At 37.0% G+C, this 25,577-nt stretch overlaps 1 protein-coding gene across 6 annotated transcripts in view; it reads right to left on the bottom strand.

The window, feature by feature from the left end:
* Nucleotides 1-52: 52 nt before the first annotated feature.
* The window catches only part of CATSPERE (catsper channel auxiliary subunit epsilon), a 28,056-nt gene continuing 2,531 nt past the window's right edge, over nucleotides 53-25,577 (bottom strand). The window contains exons 3-14 of one of the 6 annotated variants that reach the window (XM_048937752.1): nucleotides 21,625-21,713; nucleotides 18,811-18,841; nucleotides 17,518-17,592; nucleotides 16,343-16,449; nucleotides 11,303-11,423; nucleotides 10,470-10,922; nucleotides 7,711-7,769; nucleotides 4,620-4,695; nucleotides 4,179-4,231; nucleotides 3,879-3,978; nucleotides 2,515-2,672; nucleotides 53-982 (exon numbers count right to left, since the gene is read on the bottom strand). In XM_048937752.1, the coding sequence (XP_048793709.1) occupies nucleotides 826-982; nucleotides 2,515-2,672; nucleotides 3,879-3,978; nucleotides 4,179-4,231; nucleotides 4,620-4,695; nucleotides 7,711-7,769; nucleotides 10,470-10,922; nucleotides 11,303-11,423; nucleotides 16,343-16,449; nucleotides 17,518-17,592; nucleotides 18,811-18,841; nucleotides 21,625-21,713 (1,479 nt within the window). In that variant the 3' untranslated portion in view covers nucleotides 53-825. Of the gene's footprint in view, nucleotides 983-1,959; nucleotides 2,673-3,878; nucleotides 3,979-4,178; nucleotides 4,232-4,619; nucleotides 4,696-7,710; nucleotides 7,770-10,469; nucleotides 10,923-11,302; nucleotides 11,787-16,342; nucleotides 16,450-17,517; nucleotides 17,593-18,810; nucleotides 18,842-20,746; nucleotides 20,986-21,624; nucleotides 21,714-25,577 lie in introns of those variants that run through there. The other 5 variants (XM_048937747.1, XM_048937746.1, XM_048937749.1 and 2 more) reach the window with 5 other exon arrangements.

Below are 25,577 nucleotides of genomic sequence, written 5' to 3'. Positions count from 1 at the left end.
TTTTATAATCTTTATGAAAATTTTTGCAAATGATGAATGTTGAGAGCAATTGTAAGAATTTCAACATTTATTTATCAATAGAGTTGTGTTAATTTATTTTGGAGAAATGAAACAATTGCCATTAAGAGCATAAGCTTTGCAAGGTATGTTCATTTGATGATAAGAAAATTCAGGCTGGAAGCCTGACACTTTTAACAGCTTCAGATGGTGTTAAAAATAGATGCAAGCATGACTGCTTATTGATATAACAAATGTAACTACTGCAACCAACTATAACTTTTACAACAATAATATAACAAACATTTATATACTGAAGAAGTGAATAAGCTTGAGAGGAAGTATGATCCAAATATTTTTAAGATAGAATTAACATTTGTCAGCAGAAGTAAAACATGTAGCATCAAAAGACATCGTCAGAAACACACAATATTCCCTCTGTGGACTGTGCTGAGCACTTTTCAGAACTTGATTGGCTGCAGCCCTCTGACAGAGCAGAAACTTTGCCTGCATTGTTTTATCAGATTTCACACTGAAAAATTATGCTGATACCATAGTTGAGTCAGTGAAAATCATAATGTGAAGCCAACTCAAGCATGAGGCTCACAGCTGCAGCTTAACTTAGCTTGGCTTGGAAAATGTCTTTTAAAAACTGTTAGCCACACCAGAGCTCTGCTCCTATAGGAGCTCTGACGCGTTGACTGGCATGCCCTCTGTATATGAAACTAAATGCATTAAATAGTATTATAGAGATATAAGAAGTACTTGCAAAACCATCTGTTAATAAACAGTGTATCACTTGTCCCAAACACCATCCTATTTAAAGTTTTACTTTGTTAGTGTATCAGTGAGATACTGGCCTTTAGGTCTTCTGCCCAGTGTTTCAGACTTCCAAGTGAGGCTGTATCTGTAGCAGAAGGTGGCGCAGACCAACAAGGTGCTGAGTGTGATGAAGGAATACAACTTAGCCATAGAAACATCTGACCTGAAATGCAAATAAAAATATAATCATTTTTTAGATTCCTGTCAACAGTAAGTGAAGAATAGCTCAGATTTCATCATAGCAGTACAGTCACTTGGTACAGTAACTTAAGACAGTATTCATCTGGTTAATCATTAGGTATTTCTTGTAATCCATATGGTCATGATTCCAAATTCAATAGGCATGTACCACAGTGAGTTGCTTCTTCCAACAAGTGGCAAGATTCCTTGGATTAAGAGTCACAAATAAAGCCTTAAGTAAAAGCACTGGAGCAGTTAAAAGTTCATTTGGTTTAAAAACATCACCAACTCCAGCTATCTTTTATACAGAAACAGAAGGTAAAACACCACAAGAATTGCAGTGTGAAGCAGGTGTTATCCATTGTTTACTTTCAGCCTGCAGGCTGGGATAAAAGGATTCTCTCTAAACACTTCTTACGTAGTTAAATTAGTTTGTTAACATGGCCAAAGCAATCCTCTTGAGTTTCTGGTGTGCTGGAGAAGTGCAGGTGGGATAATGTTCAAATTTGATTTTCATTTCTATCCGTGGAAATCCTTTATTGTCAGCAGGGGGCCGTGGAAATAGGATTTCTGCAGGATAGGTGCAAGTGGCACAAACTGAATGTAAACAGTCACAAGGGAAGCATCTGGCTTTCTGGGTCTTGCATGAACATGGAGTTAAAGCAGGTGAGGCCTCACAAGCTGAAAAACACCCTGCTTGCTTTCAAGCAGAGGTTCTGAAGAAGCAAAATCTTTAAAAATGTGCAGATAACTTCTGTCTTTATCTATGAATCATCTGTACAGAGAAAGAACACAGTATCTTGCCTTCTTGTTTTTGTACTATCAAGTATATTTCCAACAACAACAACAACAAAAACCCAACAACAAAAACAAACAAACAAACCAAAAAAAAAAAAGCAAAAAAGGAAGACCAAAAGGAGAATCTAATATATTAAATAAAAATCCATTAAAAATATCCACTAGCTGTTATCTTTCTGTTACACCATATGTATGGACTGCGAAGACTGTTTTTAAATCCCCAAAGCTGAAATAGATAAGAAAAGCTGTTGGGCTGTTTTCATCATCGAAGCAAAGGCAGGGTCAGGCTCTGAGCAACCTGATGTAGCTGTAGGTGTCCGTGTTCATTGCAGGGGGGTTGGACTGGGTGGCTTTGAAGGGTCCCTTCTAACTCAAGCAACTCTATGATTCTTGGATATTTCTAAAGATTCTCAGCTCACCTATGTTTATTTACAAATAGTATTGTTCTTTTTCTTGTAACTTCCTCATTGTTTTCAGATTATGTAGCAGGTGTTTATTTTGTAGACTAGACCAGAAAAAGGAAAAGTCATGGATTTCAAGAATGACGCCTGAATAATTTCTGAGTTAGAGCTAGGTTGAAGTGGAAACATTGGAAACACCTGAGCCAAAGGAATTGCTGAGCAAAAATATTTTTAAAATATAAACCGTCCACATTTTTTTCCATTTTGATCCAACACCATCACACTTTTTTTTTTAAACATTAAAAAAGACAATAACCTGTAATTTCGAGTTAATATCCTCACTCTGAACACGTAAGTGGCATCATGACTAAAAGGCCGAGCCATGTGGTTTTGAGAAGTGCTGTTTAAAATCTGATACTGCTCATTCAGTCCTTCCTTTGAACTGTTCTCAAGCTCAAAACAGGATCTGTAATTCTAAACAACAACAACAAGTTATTGCTGAACTAGCTCTGAAAAGCAATTCAACACAAAGACTGATTTAGTCATTCTTTCTTTTTTTGCTTTTTAATTTGTGGGCAGTGGCTAAAAATGATAAACGGATTCTGTTGTGTAAACGTACAAATTAGATGTCCTATGAACATAAATTATCTAATTCAGTCCCTTCACAGCACTATTAAGAAACCTGCCAATAACTTCCCAAACACAAATATCAGTTCTTAAAGGAACTGTATTTCTCCTAAGGTCATCACTAGGGAATTTGCTGATCTTATTGTGGTCAGTCTGCACTCAGTTTATCTTATTCAGCCTCTACTATACAGACCTTGTCTACTACTACACAGAAAAGACGGAATGTAAAAAGCGAGCAAACTTGGAAATGCCTCCAAATTTCCATCTGATGCTTCAGAAGATATTTTCCTTGATCAGAAAGGGTGACGAAGATGCTTCATAATTATGGCTGAATTCCAGACAAGAAAATCTCATGCAGACAGGACAAAGCAGTAGCTCTGTGATATTATATGTTATATAATCTATGTCTATATGTATTTTATCTTTTCCTATCCAGCTTGGCTGCTTGATGGTTACAAAACAAAACAATATGTCATGGTTTATACATTCTCTTTATGTTCTTTCAGACTCCTAACGCTTGTGAGTTCCTGGCATGGGAATCTAGTCAATCAGCAAAAATAAAATTATTACTTACTCTAGATTTATTATAAGGTTGTATTATCTGTGTAGATTTATATATAGCATCTGTGTTTGGTTTGATTTGGCTTAAATATTGATTGTCATTCTACTGAAAAAGGAGGAAACGTCCTCACTTTACTCATAAAGAGATTGGGCAGAATTTCTCTGGACAAGACAGTGTGAATTAGTGAGTATTGTTTTATTTTCTCTATGGAGAGAAGACGGTCTGAAATTTCAAGTTTTTTAAGCTGCATTTTCCAAATCAGATTCTAAATGCAGATTCTTTTTCCTTTCAGTGTATTGCTTTGATAACTCCCACATGCTTCATTTTTCATATTGAATACAATGTTAAATCTAGTATAAATTTATAATGTTAAACTTCTAAATCAATCCATTCAGATTAAAGAAATCTCAGCATGTGTAAGAACAGTCCTATTTTCCATGTAGACCATTATGCACAAAATACTTCAATAGCATTCTCAGTAGTTGGCTTACTTTTTTCATGGATGAAATGTATCCATTATCAGTTCTGCCTTTTATCTCCCATAATACAAAATTTGCTTCAACATTTCTAACACAAATATCACCATCGTATCTGTAAAACATGGAATGTGATCCTAATTAGAACAGAAAAAACACAGCCTTTGTATTTCTAACTGTGCATGGATCAGTAAGCATGTACAGCTGCTGTGGCTGCAAAGGATAAGATAGGTAATCAGTGATCCTATCTACACTGTGCAAAATGCTAAGGTGTCTTAGGGCATCTTAGAACTACAACAAGTGATTAAAACTTACATCTTAACAGCAATGTGCCTTCCTGGAGGGCAGCCAACAAAAAAGTGGGAGACCTGGTAAAAAACAAAAACAAATCACAAACCAACACATTTTAATTTACCCAGGAAACTTTCCAGAAATGAGCTTCATCACAGACTTGAGGGAGGCTGCTCACTACTAGTGGGAATAATGACTACAGGAAATATTGCACAAATCAGCACGATGATCCAGTAGTGTGGCTCCCTTCTAGTCCACAACTTATCACACCTTACTCATCTCGGACACTTTGGCATCAAGACTATTCTGTGAACTTTCCTCCTTTTATATTTATTCTTGAAAAGTCTTTGTTATTTTACATCATGTTAATTAAAGGGGATGCTATACAGTGAAATCCTCTTGACAGGAGGTCAGGAATTGGTGGGAGGCATTGTTACTGTATTTTTTTCAAGCTACAGTGCCTACCTGATGCTGTAATTCACATGCATTTTCAACAGCACGAGACTTCAGTTCAGCTGACATAACACCACTGGTCAGTTCTCTACAAAAGAATCCCCCCACCCAAACAAGAGTTCATGTTATAATTTATTTTGAAATCAGTCGTTAACACCAAAGTAACTTAATTACAGTAATAGGAAGGTAATTTCATTTGGAGGCAAGAAGCACTAATTACTATTACTTACTGTTACTTTATTATCACATCACCTACAATTCAGTGTCTCTTTTACTCTCACTGTAGTAATTCAGGCATTGTTATGGGATTATGGGTGGATGTTTGAAACTGAGAGTCAGCTCGAGTAGTGAGTAATTTTAGATGCTTACTGATTGCAGAGAATCAAGTTTGGCATTATTAGACCTCCAGGTTACTTTCGAATAACACAGTAGCTACCCAAGGATGGAATATTTTGTTTTTATTTTTATTTGAGTTTGCAGTTAAATGACACTGTGAAAAGCAGAAAAGTGAAGTTTGGGTGGGAGACTGATCAATGTAATGGGAGATTTAAAATTGCTTATTGCTGAACCCATTACCAGGGTGAGTACAATCTGGAATTAGGCAGATGGAGATGAGCAGAGTTACATCCTATCCTATTTCACATTTTGTGAACTCTGGCTTCTATTGAAGCCAAAATTAAAGGCATGAGACAACCTGCTGTGGCACTGGATCTGAAGTCTGTCACAGACTGCTGACTGAGGCAGCCCTGATATCCAGTACTTACCGAATTCTGGTGTAGTTTTCCATAAATAAATCAATTTCAGAAAATCATCAGACCTTGAAAAGTGTACTGAAGACACCCAATGGTATTTCCCATCTATGATCTGATATTCTGAAATGGCAAGGCTTGTTGTTCATGAGTATTTTTAGCACTCCTTAAAGGAGAATATTAAGAGTTGAATTGGCAGCTTGATTCAAAACTTTGAAAGCATAACTATTTTTGACAAAGGAATAATCAGGCTACTTTGTGCATTGATGCAGAGCATCACGATGATATCATCAGATGCATATAGTGCTCTTTATAGCTCTATACTTCAAGATATTAATGTTAAGACATTTGTCCTTGAGTCTTAGACTGAAATTAACTGCACAATATTTATAACTTGCCAAGAAGAAATCCATTTTGACTGATTGGGATGGAGGAAAAAAAAAAAAAAAGGCGGAATGGCACATCTACACAAATTGTAAAAGTTTGTAAATCATCACTGAAGGCAGCAGTTGATACTGAAAGAAAAACTGAACAGCATGCTGCTGGGACAGAGCGGGGAGAACAAATTCTGAAGTAATCAGACATCTCCAAACGAAGGGCTTAAAGACAGACTTGTATCACATAGACAATAGGGAAGTCACTTGCCTGAAAGAAACCAGATTTGACTGCATAGTGATGCTTGCACAAAACACAAGCAGAACTGTCTCAAAAACTGCAAATAATTTCTACCTATGAAGTAGGCTTGATTTATACTCTGAGTTAGAAGGTCCTAGAGGCATCAAATCTCTTACAGTCTTTCTCCCAGATGGAGATGTAAGATGTAGGGGCCTGCCAGTGGTAGACCTACTGATAGATTTTAGGTTGCTTCACTGAGTGGCAGTGAGATTCTTGTGGGTCACAGTTGGTAGCAGCGAAAATGTGTGCTCACTGAATGAACTGTGGGAGCTGGGTACACAGGTCAGTGAAAAGGCAGAGGAACTGAATGCCTTCTTCAGCTTAGTCTTTGCCAGCAAGACTGGACTTCAGGAATCCTACATCCCAGAAATTGGGGGTAAAACTGGAGCAAAGAAGTGCACTGTTTATCATATTGGATATCCTTTTAATCTGTGCTCAAACTCCAGTGTTTCAAAGGAGATCGAAAAGAAACACACCTTCCCTTACGGTAATTTGGCCATTGAGTGTTGGGGAAAACCATACCTTTCTAATTCCTACAGCACATCCAGTGGAACACGTAAGCATTATGTTAAATTATATTCATTTTCTTGTGCAAAGTTGTAAGAATTATGAAAATGTTGAGTGCAACAGCCTCTTTTATTAAAATACAAAAAACAAACTGATTTCTTAGGCCTCAGATTGTAAAACTGCTTCACTCACCAAATTATTTGATTGTAAATCCTTCCCAGTATTTTTATACTCCTTTTGAATGGTGAATATCAGAAGAGGACACAACTATCTAAGCCTCAGCTTTATCAATACTATACATCAGTGCAGCTTGATCTTTTTAGTTCTTATTCATATTCCCTATGTTATACGTACACCAAATCCTTACAGAGCCTTTGCCAGAGCACTGTACTAAGGTTACACATTGAGGTGCTGACTCTAACAGCAGCTGAAGTCATCTCCCTCAGACAATGCTTAGTTCAGTCATGTGGTACACTTACTGATCTCCTGCATATCCTTGTAGGAAAAATGGCTCTTGATTTGCATGCATTATGTAAGGTTTAGAGCCTGGAAAGTCTCTACAATATTAATAAAAAGGCCTACCAAATGAGAGAAACTTCTTTAGCCTCCTGCAGGCTACCAATTTGTCATCAATTCATTCACATTAAAAAGACATCAGCATCTTGCTTGTCATAGGGACATTTCCATTTCTAAAAAAAGGTGATTAATAGTCAGAACTATCACTTCAGTAACTTGAGTGTCAACACTTTTAGAGATGGAGAGATTGGAATAAACCTGTATGCAAATCCAAAACAAAAATGAGCATAAGAAAGTTAGGATTGGTTTCCAACCCAAGATCCTCTTATGTGAATATAACCTAGGGATACAAGTTTGTTTAACAGCTGAACCTTCACCCACGAATATATAAATGCTGAAAACCCTATCAGTGTCAGCATTAAAAAGAAAAGAATGAATCTATGTATTAGTGGACACAGTTTTTCCAAGTAGGCTACATATACCCCTCCCTGAGGTATATAAGCAAGCATCAGTATCTGCCCATTAGCAATATTAACATTATTATTTATATAATAATGGTCACATTAGCTAGTGAAGTCCTGATGTGCTTTTAATTCCTACTTATCAAAACTACACTATCAAATTTACATCTACTATATACATATTCTGATACTCACAATGCCTGTGTATAATTGGATTCTAAAATATTGTCAGTTTGATGAGAAAATGTAAATTCCTATAAAAGAATAAAGAAAAATAATTAGTAAAAATCTTTTGACCACAGCGGTGCTTTTAGAGAGACAAAGGATATCTTCATGATACCAGGGGAATCTGAAAAAATGTCCAGTTCTACTTCTGTAATTTGTTTTTATGGCATCTCCACAGTGCCAACGACAGGTGACAGACAATCTTTTCCCTCTCTGTGTGGTTCTGACTTGCCCAAACAGTATATCTGGGAATCACCTACTCTAAAATAGGTATCTAAACTACGGGCTACATGCACAAACCAGGAGCCATCACATAATTAAGAAAAATTCCCTGGCACAAAAAACTAGCCTTGAACCTCTACATTCTTCATGTTCTTCTGTAAAAGGTACCCACAAGTCTATTCTCAGCCTAAGCAATGCAGTTCCTCCCTGAAACATCTGAGGCACTGTCATGCCTGCAGTGTGTTTTCAAGGACTGCACAACCCACCATCCTCATTCCCATTTCCTGCCTTCTCCTTGATTCTGCACACAGATACTTATGATTTGCTGTCTTCAAGAGGTCCTGACCGTATACATAGTAGCTATCTGGTCACCTCTACTTGAATGCCAATCCTATTCCACTGTAGTCAGCTCTAAAAAAAAAAAAAAGTTTTTTTTTTCTAATCAGTCATTAGTTCACACACTCCAGCACTCAGCCACTATGGTTACCTCTTCACTCTCAACCTCTCATGGGAAAGAAATCCAGCAAGTATGAATGAGAATTCTATGAGAACAGGTGGGAGAGCTGTAAGACAAGGATAGGAAGACAAACGAAAGAAAGGAAGAGCAAGGAGCCATGGTCAACGGACAGTAGAATTACAAAGCTGCCTAAATCCTCAACTGTTCCTTCTTCATAGGCACAGCACAGGGAAGCAAGTGCCACCTAAGAATACTGCAAAAAATTTCCTTCAACATTTTCAAACCCAGTCTGCACTTTATGGCCAGCCATTCTCACATAGATAGAGGAAAGAAGTGATGTCTATGACATCATGGGAAATGAATCCAAATCTGTTTCAAGGGAGGTTGTGAGGATATACATCATGGCACTGAGACAAAGCTGGAAACAGACCATTCACTCTCTCTCCTCAGTGATGACCACAGAGCTGTGTTTAGGGGAAGCATGAGGTGTGTGTCGTGAACAACAAGCAATGGCAGCTGATTCTGCCTCCAGCCTTCTCTCATCAGATCTTCTTCCTCTACAGCAATTACTTTTGCCATTTTACAGCTCTTCAGTTAATGACCTTTCCTGAGTTTAGCCAGAACAATAGTGCATAGGTTGGTGTTTTCATACTAGTGGTTGAGCCTCAGTTACGGCTTTATTTCTGAGGTAGCCAGTTGGGAGACAGTGAGCTTGTACAGGGTGAGGGAAGGACTTAAATTCTTGAGAAACAGCAGTTACTTCACAACACACTGTGATTATGGTATACACATCCAAACTAGCAGGTTACTTAAGCAGGAGAGAGACACTTTTGAGATGTATGGATGTAACAGGCATACGTGGCGGGGTTTTGATAGCAGGAGGCTGCAAGGATAGCCTATGTGAGAAGAACCCAGAAGCAGCCCCACGTTTGATAAAAGACAGTTCCAGTGGTGCCTAAAAGGACCCACCGATGGCCAGAGGTGAGCCACTGTGCACTGCTGGTGGCGATTCTGGGAGGGCAGATCTAAGAAAACAAAAGATACTGTGCCACAGCAGCTGTGAGAGAGGGGTGAGGAAATGTGGGAGAAGCAGCCTTGCAGCCACCAAAGTCAGCATAAGCATGCTTACGAATGCAGGCTCTCTTTAGAAGTGATCACTATGAAAGCTGCTTCAGTAAAAACACTTGACCTCCTCTCATGGAACCATCAGTATGACTTTGTATGGTACCTTCAGTTGGAGGGATTTTACTCCCCCAGCTCCTGTCTAGCAGTTCAGAGATGCGAGAGACGTGGGAAGCCTGACTGCCAGTGAAGACTGAGGCAAAAAACTCATTGAGTATCTCAGCTTTCTCCATGTCGGTTGTTACCCCTCTTCTCGTTAACTAATGGGGATACACTCTCCTTTGCCCGTCTCTTCTAACCAATGCTTCTATAGAATTCCTTCTTGTAATTTTTTACATTCCTTGCCAAGCTCAGTTCCAGCTGTGCCTTGGCTTTCCTGATCCCACCTTTGCACATCTGGACAGCATCCTTCTATTCTTCCCAGGCCACATGTCTGTTTCTACTGCTTAAGCATTTCCTTCTCAATGATGCTGTGATTACAATCTGAAAATGAATGCCTTAAAACATCAGAAATTCTTTGATGTACTGAAAAACATATTATTGCCATGCCTATTTTTCTCTTGGGAAATATTAGTTCTCACATTGTTAGTCAAATGCAATTGGTAAAACCAAATAAAATTATCTTCCTGTAACAAATACTAAGGATGAAAGCCTCAGTTTTCTTGTTAGAAACACACTGAGTACAGGGGTGCAGGTTAGAATCATGCTGATAGGAGTGCAAGTTAATTGTATCCAAGTAACAGTTTGCTAAATACTTCCTTGTTGCATCTTTCCATCAAAAATTAATGTTTCAGTCTTAACAGACCAATTAATTGAATAGATACTCTTGTATTGTTATTTACAAGATAGCTTCAATGGTCTCTTTACATTTATTTACCACTTACTAAAAAAGAAAGTTAATAACTACTTAAAATAAAATATACTTAACCGAGAATAATCTGGTGGATAGTGCTCCCATCAGACATTTCTGGTAGTGTTGATCCAGACACAGGAAGATATCCATTATCCGTGCTGTTTTTATAGGTGTAGCAAACACATCCTCCCACAGCAGTCCAGAAGATAATGCTGAATTTATGTATATCATCCTCATAGCAGAACTGTGAGGAACAGGTAAGCAAAAATCTCCTAAGCCCCAAAGTTGTCTGCCTTCATTATAAAATGCCAGAAAAAATAGTCTGGAGGAGCTGCAGGCGTTGCAAATAAGTAACATTGTCACTTCGCATGGGACTGAGTCACAGCTAACAGTTAAAGAAGCAGTGTTTGGAAAACTGACGATCTTCACTAAGCTTGCAGTATCTGCTATTTTATTAAATGCTTCATTGTATCCAACATACAGCTCAGTAGACATCCCTGCTGCCCAAGTACTTAATTGTTTTCCACTCTGTTAAGAAAAAACAAACACAATGATTATGTAAACACTATCTTCTCATAAGGTTCATATCGGGGACGTACGCTAAGAAATCAAGATGTTCTGGGAAACATTTTCAACTAATGTAACTGCCAAAGCTGCACTGAAGTCAATTTACAAATTTAAGCCATGAGTCTAGAAACAATGTCAAATGGCTGCATAAGGTCACACAGAGCCACAGAGTGTGGACCCTATTTCAGAATGTCTTTAAATAAATTTGTTGCTGTCTGGTGATTTCTAATTCTCACCCTAGCCTAAGAACGATTTAAAAGAGATCTAAAATAGATGTATCCAGACATTTAATGAAGATCATCCATATCTTAAATGTCAAATGAGAACTGCGAATAACTCACCTGCACTGGATAAACAGATGAACTCCAATATCTTGAATGCATTCGAAGTATTTCACTCTCAGGAAGCTTGTGTTCTGCTCCAACTTTAAAAACATGTCTGGCTTCTGTTTTATAACAAGTGCTGTTTATTAAAAATGAGATTCCATTATCTGACAGAGCCACAACAGTTATATTGCTATTTAGGCCTTTGGTCAAAATATCTGAGAGAATTTTAATTTCTATGTGTATCCTGAATGCATCGTTTGTATAAAAAGTTCCAAAATTTGATAACAAAACTGCTGCTGTTGGAAAACATGCAGACCATTTAATAGGGAGTTCACTACTCTGAAGGGAACAGAGTGAGATGTCATTTTCCTTGCTAGGAAATGACTGTTTGGGCCTTGGGACTACAAAAGAAGTTCTTTGAACAAAGCACTCCTGAAATACTCCAGTTATTTTTATGATGATGTCATCAGGTATTTCAGGTATATCAGCTACCCATAATCTGAAAATGAAAGAAACAAAAAGGTAAATTTGAAAGATGAAATCTTACTGTTGGACTGACTGATGGAAATTGAGGTATATAAGTAATGTCATATTCTTAGAAGAACTGCACCAACAGTGGTACAGAATTATTTCTTAAGCCTTTTCTAATTTCCAGAAGGTAGATAATGAAATCAAAACTGGGAGAAAAAGATTTAAAATCTGCCTGTAATTTCTAAGCAGGCATATTCTCTACCTCAGTGATCTCTGGGAACTGTCTGTATATGCTTTCATACATATACCTCACTAAGAATTGAGTATCTGAAGTTAAAAATGAATGGTTGTAACATTATTATAGCTTCAGTGAGTAATACAGCTTTCCCTGCTACTGAGAGAACTTCTTCCCCACCTTTCCCGTAGCCCCCATTGAGCCACCTGCAATACACAGAAGAAAACAGACTAACAGGAGCTAATGTGAAACCACACTGCAGTTGATGACTGGAGCCACTGATGATCCAGCAAGGATTGTGTTGATAAGCAATAAGAGAAAACCATGCATAACAGAAATAGTCTATAACAATATGTCCAGTTTCTGCAGTACACAGCGTAATAACAGATCTGATGGATGCAAGAGTCAACACCCCTGAAGAAGGTTACTTCTTCAAAATTAAGGCCCAAGTAGTTCTATTTCAATACATCAGGATACAGCAGGGCTGATACAAACTTAGAACAGAAACAAAAATCAGTTCAGTATAAAGGAGATCTAGGAGGAATATAAGCTTTGTAACTTTGGCTTCTGAAGAAAATGTGTTAGAGGACACTTTTCCTATACTTGCAGACTGTCTGGATTTCCTAAGATGCTGCTGACCTTCAGAGGAGACAGCAAATTTTTAGCAAAAATTTAATGAAACTGTGAGTCTGTCCAAGGCCCCAAAAGTAAAAGAAGCTGGCAGATCAGTTGAGATTGGTTTTGCTTCTTCTTCTCTCTTAGTCTGAAATTTCAGACAGTGGTAACCATCTTGACCAGTCTGACTAGAATTTGAATTAGTCTGCTGGCCCTGTGGTCTCAACAATGATGCTGGATTACGGGACACTTGTTGTTACACCTCAGACGTGTTTTTCTGCTAACAGATGCATCAACTTTCAGACTCATGGCAGTAAATTAAATATTGGAAAAGAACAAAATGATCCAAATTCTGTTCTTGTTGATATGAATGCCGCTGGCTTCAATAAAAATAGTTGCTGCAAAATATCCAAGTGTGTATGAGAAGATTTCGGTGAATCAATAGACTCACTGTTAAAATAAATTACAAAGCAATTTTATTTTCTCTTCCTTGATTATTCTGCACTTCAGTTCTTTAAAAAGGGAATAGTCAAAAAGACAAAAAAGAATACCAGAACTCATATAAATACGAAACAGTCTACTGAAATGGCCAGAATGTTGTGTTCCCACTTCACGAGGTGGGGCAGGGGAGGATTAGTTTAGTTCTGCTGTGAAAAATGTTGCAGAAAAAAGCCCATCTCTGATTACAGCAGCTTTTGACACGGAGTGTTGCTATGTTGCCATCTAGCGATTACACAGTTAGATACAACTGATGAAGATGCCTGAGAGCAAACCAAACCTACCTAACAAGTATTTAAATCACCCCTGTTAAAACCATACTTGCTTCTTGCAGTATCATACCCAGTATTAGTTATATGCTGAGAGTCAATTCCTCAATAAATAGAAAGTACAGTCACAAAATAGTAGCGAGGGTGTTATAATGTGTTCAGAGAGTAAAACAGGAGTAAATAAAAGACAGATGGCAAATACAGTCGCAGGAAATGTCTGCAGTTGAGAATCCTTTGTAAAATGTAAACCCAGAGTAATTTTCATTATCTTGTGCAAAAATTTAGCTGATATATTTGGATTAGCTTCACTGGAGGTCTATGTAGGTTAAAATTTTACAGATAATAAAACAGGTGACAAATACCTTTGCGAAATATTAGTCCTTATACTTTCATATGACTGTCATTTACTGGCTTGATCTATTTTCTTATGAACTCACAATCAAATAAACTGTGACTTTTTTTCTCACTGCTGATTTTTTTTTTTTCACAGCATGTATGGTGAATAGTACATGCTTGTGGAAAGAAAAAAGTATTTGTCCTAAAATGCAGTAAATGGTGCTAAAAGTAGAGCAACTGACAGTAGGAGAGGCCTCATATTAGATTTATTCTTCTAAACTACTGGAAAAAAAAAACCCAACCTGTGCAGACGTCTTTCATCAGGGGCTCCAGCACAGAAAAGATAGGAATAGAAGCAGATGGCATTGCCTCAGGAAACTTTTCAAATGTAAATTATCAGATACATTAATTGCCTTTTTGTCAGTGTCCATACTCGAAGTCTTACCGTCATTTCTTTATTTCCAACTAAACTGACATAGTTGCCCGTGTAGTGAAAGATACATAATAATCCTTTGGAATCCTATATAGCCTTTGTAACAAACTCCAACAAATGTCACCTGCTGGTGGATGCTGTAGTATAAAGAAGCACCTGTGTCCCCTTCAGATTTCCCTCACCTCCAGGCACTTTCTTGCTATCCTATTTCCTATACAGCACATGCAAACACACTGTAAAGTAAACAAGCTTTAAAAGTAAACAAGCTTTAAAAGGAGTATCAATACTTTGGGTATTATTTTATCACAAATATTTAGAACTACTGCCCTACTACCGATCATGAAGAGTATATTTAAGTATTGGTTTTTGCTGGAAGACTCACAGAAAATGACAAAATCTTAAGCAAACAGGTGAAAGAAAGATAAAAGATGTCAAAGATGTTTTGCACAAATACCAGGACTCAAACCTGAAGAAGTGCTGTGGTTTAACCTGGTAGGCAGCTAAGCACAGCTCAACCATTTGCTCACTCTGTCCCGCAGCAGAAACTCCTGCTCATGTGAGAGGTGTTCAACTTGTCAGCTCATGGGTTGAGATAAGGACAATTTGATAAGGAAGAGGGGAAAAAACAACAAGAAGAAAAGAATAAATAAAGAATAAAAAAACAAGTGATGCAAAGTGCAATTGCTCACCACCAGCCAACTGATGCCCAGCCAGTCCTTGAGCAGCCGCCCCTCCCAGTGAACTCTCCTCACTTTCATGATTCAGCATGGTGCTATATGGTATGGAAAGTCTCTTTGGCCAGTTTGGGTCAGCAGTCCTGGTTCTGACCTTTCCCAACTTCTTGTGCCCCCCAGCATCCTTGCTGGCAGAGCAGTATGAGAAGTATGAAAATTATGAGGAGCTGAAAAGTCCTTGACTCAGCACAAGCACTGCTCAGTAACAACTAAAACATTGGCGCTATCAAGACTGCTTGCATCCTAAATCCAAAACACATCACCCCACCAGCTACTATCAAGAAAAATAACTCTATGAGAGCAAAATTAGGACAACAAGCCAGCAGAGATACTGGAAGCAGTTTAGTTGACCCTGAATGACATTCTACCTGAGCTACCTTCTTTTTGTGTCACGTGAGGTAAAAATGTGCAAATCCCAAACTTAGAAGCCTAGAGGAGGGTGAATAACAGCTGGCCAGTATTTTTTTTTTCCAAATGAAAAAGAAATGCTTGACACAATAGCTCATATAGCTTCTAAAGTTCCACGAATGGCGTGACTGAATGGGGGGACATTGAGCTTCAAGCTGGTATCTACAGCTTGATAATTAAGACTCAGCGACCATTTGTTACAGTAAAAACTTTAGGTGATTGTGGAGTCTAGTCATGCTTTCTACTCCTTGGGCTTCTGTACATACAAAGTAGAACAATTATATGCAGAGAGTTTTTTGGCACTGAACTGCATGCTTATGTAAATTTAAGTACTATGGTGAATGAAACAAAGGGCAGATAAACCTGCTTAACATGACAAGCTGTCTTCAAAGAAAAGCAAAAAGAGCAAAATTATTACTGAAGCACAAAGTTATCCCACTGCACAAAGAAGAGGTCCAGACATGGCCACAGGCATATTTTGTATTTTGAGGAGTCACATCTCGTTGCTCTGAAAGCCGTTATTGGACTCCCTGGGTTTTTAAAGCCAGGTACCTAAAAGTTTCTCCAAATTCGGAAGTTATTTAAAACTTGTTATCAATCCACAGAAGTAACCATGAAAACAAGAATTACATCTTGCAGAGAACAAGCTATTCCCTAAAGTACTCAAATTCACAAGACTGATACCACTAGTTCAGGACTGATAATTTCTAGCTTGCATGCATTTGCTTTTTTCCTTCAATTATCCTTCTTTTTCAGTGTAGCAAAACTGTTACAAAGAAATTCTGAAGTTCTTTGGGCACTGTGTCCCTCATACTTCATTTTTGATGACATGTCTGTTGACTACTTATGGCTGAAATAATGGACACACTGATATACTTCCAAGAACACTTTCTACAATGTAGGTAAAAAAAAAATCAGAAGAAAAAGGACCAAATTATTTTATTCATCGCCCTCTCTACACTTACTCATTAACAACTGTCTACAGAGCCATAAATGTAACAATTTTATAGAACATTCAATTAAAAAACAAAAAGCACCATAAATAAATTACCATACCCGGATTTTGGAAGCCTCTGACAGTGGTATGTTTTTTGCTTGAAATAGGTCTGAACAACAGGTTTCTGTCCCCAGATCTGTAACATCTTGCTGACTATCTGAGAACTCTGTGTAAGTAGAACAAACATTTTTATTAATCATCTGTTTTTGTCCAATTAGGATAAGGTTGTTTACAACAATCTTTTCTTTTTAGAAATCCTTACTTTGGAATCAGCTCTTCTATTATAAAATATATTTTCAAACAATGGCATAATACTAAAACCATATTTAGTCAATCCATTTTAGCATATATTACACTCAGAATATAATTCTGTTATTTGTGGTTTTTTTTGTCACATCAGAGAACAAAAAACACTTTCTTAACATCTAGTTATCTAATAACAAAGATGCCTTCAGAATGCAATTAGTATTGCTATTTTTTTCTTCTCTTTTATTCTGCGAGAGAGTAATGTCAAATATGAAACAAATATGAAACAAATGTGAAAAAATCAAGATCTAATGATGACAACTTAAAATAAATAAACAACTTGTGGTGCCATGCATGCTTAATCTGTGTCAGATACCACACCAAAACTGAATACTTTCTGCCATTTGTTTTGATCAGAAAGCCAGTCCTAACAAAAATTACTGTAAATATTCATCTCTATAACTAATCCATGTTGGATAACCTCGTTAGTAAATACCTAATCCAGTCTAGAGATCTATCTATACAGATCAGCCCATACAATATCTTGTTACATTTTAGGTGTGAATTAAATCAGTGAGTTGACAACACCATTTATCACATTTCATGACTTCCATAATGCTTTTAACTTATTTTCCAACAGTTTGGGATACAGGGAATCTGAAGAAGAGACTTAAATGTTACATGATATTACCACTTACAACAACTTCAGTACCATTTTCAATAAGACTTAAATGTGACTGTATCACTAAAACCTGCTAACTCTTCTATCTATGAAACAGACAATAGGTTTCACCTCATTCCACACCCGTGTCACTGCTGCAGTATTAACTGAAGAGAAAATCTTGCAGATGTACTTTTCCTAACAGTAAAAGGAAGTAAAGATGTATGCAGATACAGTATTTCAGCAAGACATTTCCACTTTCAGCTGGTAAATTTTCACAAGACATACATTTTCACTTTTTTCTGAAGTGGCATAATTTCAACTTACTTCTGATGGAAAAACTGCAGTGTGATTCAATTCAGAGGCATCTGCACTTTCGGGATCATATATCCACAAAATTAACTCGTAAGTATAAGAGAGACAAGAGTTAATATGTTTTGAAATATATATTAAAAATCTCTCAATGTGACAACATTTCTTCTTCTGACAGCACATAAAACAACACAGCAACAACATCAACTTAAGCAACGCTGATCCTGCAGACTAATCTTGTACATCTTGTTTCTTATTGATGTCAATGGGCAACAGCTACTGAGGGAAACAGCACCCATTTTCTCAGAAATAAAGGGGGAAGAGCAAAATTCATGCAGAGGATATTTTTCTCCCCTGAGGCCTTCATGTTTCCCTCAGAAGCCTTTCTCATGGGTGGCACAGTTATATACAGCCCGTTCTGCTGCAGCAATGGAAGAGAGGTTACTCACTATTAAAACAAAACAGAATTTCCTTCTTGTCAAAGAAACATTGCAAAACTGCTACTAAAATGACGCTTCCATGACCGACACGGAGGTGATGCACTGCTCTTTCAGTCAGGCAGAAGGCAAGTACCTGGAATTCCCAGGTACATGCAAAGACAAGGATCATTCTGTGAGGCGTTCTCCCCCCATTTACCACAAAGTAGAGCAGTGTAAGGATGTGCACGGAGGCAGCTATGAAACAGCAGATATGCTGTAAGTTTGCAGCACACAGTTCATGCGCTGCAGTTTGCTGTTCATCTACTCAGATCAAAATGCCAAGTTGTACAATCTGTCCTTAGAACAGCGCAAACTGAGGAATGCTACAGCAGCTTTCTCAGAGGTGGGTGAATAGAACTTGAACAGAATTTAAGCTTGCTTCCACACTTGTGAGCTTCCACCATTTCTAGCAGGCTGCAAACCATTTATAGAACAGTTATCTCAATTCACTTTGTTAGCATGGACATGTTTATAAGAAAAGTTTCCGTATTTCCTTAAATGATCCCAATCTCAAACAAAAAGGGGGAGAGGTAGGAAATAATTTATCTTGTAATCTCCTTATATTAAATTTGCAGATGCTATGAAATAAGGCATTTTATAAACCAGACATTAAATTACCATACCAATGGCATGTTTCATCATATTCACTGAAAGGGACACATTTTAAAAATCTCAAGTAAACACACAAGTTCAAAGAGTACAGTAGGTTGGCCAGTCTGCCAGTAGTAAGCATGAGTTTGTGTCAAAATTGTATTTCATAAAAAATGAAAACAGTTAAAGATCTAGATACAAATATGAGGTCAAAGAATGCATTCAAAATTAAATTCACCTGGTGCTCATTTAAGAAGAGTTGATCTGCACTACAAAAACAATAAAAAATACAGTATTATTAAGCAACTTTCTACTGAATAAAACTATATAATATATATATATGCATACAAGTTGTACATACATTATATAATTTAAATCAATCTGCTTGTTTCAGGTGTGTACATTGTCTACAATGTTACAATACAATGTGTTCAGCATTATGGCATTGGCTGTTCCGTTGCATAAACATTTAAAGACAGACATCTATATTTGCTGGTGGTTCTCATTTAAAAATATACTCTGAGCATCATTCACAGGCTTTTTTATAACGTGGTTTCCCTCTTACCAAAAATATGCACTGCTTAAAGAAAGCGTGTCTTCTGCTATAGTTCATCTAATTTAAAGTTACCAGATTAAAAAGATCAGATTGGAAGGAAGGATGCCTGCTGTATCAGAGCTATGGAGACTGAGCATTGTGCAGTGGATTGGGAGAACAATTTCCCTTTCCTGTCCCTCTTTGCAGTGACATGACAGGGAACAGAGCACTGGTCATGTTGGAAACAGGACCTCTATGCATCCTGCACTTGTGCTGCAGCTGGAACAGGGAAAATTCATGGGCTGCAACTTGAGTGGGAGAGGTGGGGAAACTGTTAGATATCTGGTGTCAGCCATACATTAGGATTGCATTACATCAAACTTCACTAAACATCCTGGATGAAATGCTAACTCCCACAAAGTCACTGCAAAAACATCAACTGCTTTCACAAAAGGTGGTCAATCATTCTTTCAACAATTTAAGCAGAAAAATGTAACACAGAAATGTGTTTTCAACAGCATTTAAATAAAATATTAAGAAATTAGCAATTATATTCAAATTCAATGAAAAAAATTTTAATGCGAGTTCAAAACTAAATTTGCAATTTTCAGGTGCAGACACACGTAACTTCAACTAGTGTGACTGATGTGTAAGAGCAGAAGTGTGATGTACAGTTCTTTCAGGACAAGAGACATTGCTGCCATGGCTCTTTGACTTCAGGTCAATCATGTTTAGTGTTTGTTTTGTAAATATACCGAGTGCATTCCCTTCAGCAAAAGAAAGCAGAAAAAGCAACAGGGTGCTCTCTTTTGCAGTAATGTCTGGGAAATGCAAAGACATTCTCAAGCAACATTAACATGGATCAAAAGAGAAAGCATGCAGGGAAGTTTGCTCTGGAATTGATGGAAATAATCCAAGTACGGAACTTAGTGGCTTTCTATTTAAATAAACAGATAAAACAGCTTTGAGTGCAACCATACGATGCTTTATATTATGCAGGAGTTACCAGAGGGGTTCAAATACCGAAAAGAAACCTACTGCTATGTTTACAGAAAGAGGACTTTGTATACTTATCTAATAAACAAATATATGCCATTACAATATTCCTGACTAGCATTATAGACTTCTTCCTCCTATATAAATAAAGTAAGCCGAATATCAGCGAACTCCATGGATGAAAGGAGCAAAATATGAGTTATTATTATTGCCTAAAAACTACTGGTTTTATGCAGGATCTCTATGGAACTTTTGCAAGAGTTTGATGATAATCAGACTTTTCTTTTTCTTAAGGCTTTGGAATATAAGGCAATCTATCTCTGGCAGGCTTTCCTACCCTGACAACCACCAACATTCCTGTTTGGACTTACTGCATTAAAACATGTGCTCTCATGCTTCATTACTTGTTTTTTTTAATTGATCTGCTGGCACACTCAAACAGCAGTGCACTCTCCCTCCACACAAATAGCAACTTCTGTTTAATATTTTAAATTCCTGGTTGAATACACGCTTTTAGCAGCAGCTTCACTCTGGCACAGTGTTCCTCACAAACATGAGAAGGGGCAGACTGACATGTTTGCATTTTAAAATTCAAAAATCATTACTTTAACTGCATGAGAAATACGCATAGAGACTGTCTCACCTTCTTCCTTTCTCTGGAACGTTCTCTGGAATCCCACAATAGCACCCAAGATTCTATTTATTTCTACAATTAGCTTCTTCCAAAATACGTATTTCTGGACCCCACAAGCAAAATACCTCCACTTTCTACACTAAAGGGGAGCTTTTATGGTAACTTCAAGACCTCTTAGGCATATGTCCTTCAAAGCCTGCATCTTTCGGTAATTAATCCCCCAGTTTTTTTTGTAATCTATTGCTAGTTAGCTGCCTTCTGTGTATGGGAACTGCTGAGTCACAGTCTGAACCTCTGATTGATCACCTGAGGCGAGCCATGAGTCAGCCAGAGGAGCACAGCTGAAGGCAATTCACCTGTGCTGCTGGAAGGGGTGGAGCCTGGCTGCACCCCTCCTAGACCTATTTAAGAGCTGGCTACCAGTGGGGAAGGATTTCATCTGGAGATCCCCTCTTCTGGTGTTTTTTGTAGATGAGCCTAGCATACAGGTGAGCCTTCCATTTATTCTCTTTTGTTATCATGATCTACTTCGCCTAACTCTCTTGTGTGATTGTAACACCTTAATATCCATTGATTATACACTTCTGCAATTGTCTTGAAACAGACTGAGCTCAGGCAAAGACTGGCTGCATGATACCACAATGTTGCATATAATCCATTTGTCTGTATCCTTCATTTTTAGGCCTCTACCAAGTACAAAACTTTCCCTTTTCCCCTTCCATGAATTTTAATTCAATATATTCACTAATATATAACATTATCCAAAATTCAAATTCCAAGCTGAGATGTTTTTCATTTCTCCAAACAGATCATTTTAAAAATGTATCATTTTTAGTAAAGACTATAATTATATATTTCCAAAAATATTCATGTAGAGAAAAACCTACCTTTCCATTTCTGAAGCTACTGTTGAATAGCACGTGAAACAATTAGAAGGATCAGAATCACGCAAACAATGCTCTTCATCCTCAAAGGTCTAAAAGAGAGAGAGATGTTCTGCTTTGATACACTGCCTTCCTAGTGCTGTGGGCTTATGTTTTACTTATAGCAATAAATGTGCCTATATAATACTCTAATACTTACAGAAATTACAGAAAAAGGCTTTTATTTATGAATAACCCAAATGAATTCAGTCAGACTATTTAGGAACTCAATGTCCCAAAACTTTTGTCACTGATCACATATGTAGGCTGGGATTCATGAACATGGATGCAACAAAATACTACAAATTTCCTGAATCCATTTAAAAGATTCTGCAGTTTCTTCTGATAGGTAACCATAATCAGGATTCAACACGAGCATCTTCAGAACCACCACTTATGTTCTTAACAAAATACTGAACAAAAAAATCCTAATTAGTCAATTCTCAAGGGGGGTTTTTGTTGGTAAACATGAAGGAAATCTGTGACAATATCCACATAATCTGTGCCAATCCCATTTAACAGGCAGGAAACACCATTATTCCAGTTCCCTGTATTAATGAAGACTTTTGACGCAATAAGAAATTGAATAACACATGTACGATGGTCTCTCATTTAGGGTTAAAATCCATAAAATTGCCCCATTTTTAGCTGCAGTCATACTGCAGAATGCGTACAAAAACAATCAATGGTCATCACAAAAGCTATTTTGAGATAGTTGAGGGATTTTTTGTGATTATATGATAAGCAGCTGCCTTACCAGAGAAAATGCAGTAAGCACACAGATCTCTGTAACAAGAGGAAATGGACATCAAAGGGATGAGTGTAACATGTTTAATATTTTAATAAAATAATAGGGGCTACCATAAATCTCAGAACTCACTGATAAAGCCTGCAACCAAATGAACCATTATTACATTAGTTAATGTAATAATGAACACCATTCTTACTTGGAAGCTCCCCTTCAGCACCTTTACCCTAAAGACAGAGTTATTCTGTAAACAGCTTATCCAGCTCAGGAACTCCATTCCATAACAGACTGTGGGTGCTGTGAGAGACACCTGCATTCAAACCATCACTGTGCACGCAATGAGACCGCAATCAATTTTTATACAACTTATTTTGGCAGTTTACCTCAGTCTTTACTTTTGGTTTTATGTAGTAAGTTCCAGAAAACAGATGCTTCAGTGTTGTTTTGGGTGAACTGCAGTTATTTTAAAAAATAAAGACTGTACATAACAGAGTAGTTAACAACAGATATTTGTCTGAAAATCTACTTAGATTAAATCATGAAAAGTCAGTATTTCAGGGTTCTCTTCAGAAGTCTGTGCAAGAACTGTCTCTTAACAGACTATACAATCTAGCAGTTCAGTATTCAGGTTACAGGCAATCAATGTTTCTAAGACTAAAAAAATAGATAGTTTAGGGCATTATTTATAAATTATAAATTATTTATTAAAAAAAGTGAGAGAAATGTGAGCCTAAAAACATATAAAATATGCATTAAGCTTTTAGCTCAAGTTCTACCTTACCTGTATGCGAGCTAACCTTGCTAATGCACAGAATCAGTGACACTCGGAGGAAATTAAGAATTACATGACCAGTCTCTTTCAAGAGCTGTATAAACAAGCCCCCAAAGGACAGCCAGCTGGCAGGGCACACTTCCCAGTCCTTAAACTATCTAAGCATGCGGAATGGCATGGCCCCTTCTAGATGCTTGCACATCCTGACTGCCTGTCTTTAAGGTCACACTTCACCTCATTAACCAGTCTGTTCTCATCCATCTTGTCCAGAAACATCAGGTAGGATTAACAGCAGAAGAAACGAAGGACTTAGCAGATAACTCGGGTTAAAGATCAGCAAATAAAACAGACAAAAATGCATATTCTAACCTATATTTAACAACCAAATACAATCATAGTTGGTGTAGTAGATCTCACCCACATTTCTTAAGGCACTTCCAGGAGATGGTAAAGGCTGCTGTTTTCAAACAGATAAAGCTGATGTAAATTTGGAGCTACTGTGCTACCCCCTCAAGGTGATACTTTTGCAATGACCATTTTAAGGGAAAAATTTTAACAAAAAACCAGACCTTTGAAGAAGAAAAAGCTTTCTGTCAATTTAATATCACTCTCAGTCAAATACTGCACAACATTTGGGTTCCTAAGAAACGTACAGATGTACTGCAGAAAGTTAATGACCCAAACTATCTATTGCATGATGCATTCTATTAAGCTTCTAATGTCTGATGCTGTGAAAGGCCAAGACAGAGATTGAGAACAGTGAAATTCTGGGGGAACATGGTAGTAGAAGCTGATTTCTATTTAATATGTCTACTTTCCCACTTTCCTATTTAAGTTGTTATGGTAAATATTGAAATTAAAATGTCATCCATACGAAAACTCACTTCTCATCTGTAAAGACAACAATTCACTTGCCATGCTTTCAGGGAAAATGGAATACGTAGATCTGAGGAACTCACTTAAAATTTCTTTCCTCATTCTTCTTACTATTATTACATTAAATAGCTGTCTCTGCAATTCATAATTTACAAATCTCATTTCCAAGCAAAGGATGTAGCTTTGCAACTTTTCAAAGAACAAATCCCAAAGTATTTTATTTTCATGAGAATCTTTAGTCTTGCTTGTTGCTACCTTACTTGCACTTGCATACAAAGAGACACCTCTTTACAGTAGGTGGTTTGAAAATTTAAAAAGCATACTCTATTATCTTAACTATTCTCTCATTGAACTCAAAGTACGGCTGTTGTGATGATGTTTCTCATTTGTGAAGTCTTTACCTTTTATCTTCAATAGCACATGTATCATGAAAATCCCTCTCAGTGAATAAAGTTCCTTCATATTCTAGATCCATCTAACCAGAGTTGAAACAATTGCTGTGCGATAATCTATTGATTATGACGTGTACAACTATCACTTTATAATGTGCTTAATCTCGTTTTTATCATGACAAAAAAGACTAATGAATTTTACCGAAAATACTTATGGAAAAGTTTAACCTGAATAACTAATTTAAAAACAGGAATAAACAAGAAGGGATCCATTACATCAAACACAATGTTCAAATAAAATGACATGTTTCCTTCCTGGTTCTTGTCTCTATAAAGTAATTGGAAGATGAAGTAACAGCGTCCTGGAGAGTCTGAAGTGCTAAAGATGTCAACATTGTCTGGTACAGTAATTCTTAAGGCTTTTCTGGACTATGGCACTATCAACCCATATATATATATATATATATTTTTTTTTTTTTTTGTGAGCCACAATATATCTTTAGATAAAGATGCCATATATGAACAGGAAGTAAAATTAACTAGTTTTTCATTAAATATTTCAATGACTTAATGTGATGAATTTCAACATTTTCTCATTTCACATAGTTCTGTAGGATACCCACAGATCACTTTTCCACAACCACTATTCCAGTGTAGGTATTTTACTCTGTGCAAAATATCTGAGCAGAAACAACTAGTTTTAACAAAAAACTTGTAGCATGGGCCATGTGTTCTGACATTTGCATTGCTGTGGTCTATTGATTTCTTCTATCTGTATTCTTTCAAAAAAATAAATCAAACTTACAGGAGGAAAAACAGTATCAGAAGAAATATTCATACCCTTCAGTTGTCTTTCAACATGTTTAATAAGTATGAGTAAGGTCAAAGAAATAACACCCTGTGAGCCATAAGCCATGCTGAGCAACACCTAATAATCCATCAGGCATTCTTGGATTTTTACATTCATGTTCACCCTTGATTGTTTGAACTACTGAAGTTCTTAGCTAAATTCTGCTCTAAACAATGTAGGCAAATTGTTCTATAACCCTTTAAAAAAAATCAGAATAGTTGAGATTAGAATTCATTAGAATAACTCAAAACATTTGTAACATTTCCATCTATACCTTCA

This window comes from Lagopus muta, chromosome 2, assembly GCF_023343835.1.
Source record: "Lagopus muta isolate bLagMut1 chromosome 2, bLagMut1 primary, whole genome shotgun sequence".
In the NCBI taxonomy this organism is placed as follows: Eukaryota; Metazoa; Chordata; class Aves; order Galliformes; family Phasianidae; genus Lagopus; species Lagopus muta.
Note: the sequence above shows the minus strand (reverse complement) of the source record. Positions and strands in the feature narration are given on the sequence as shown.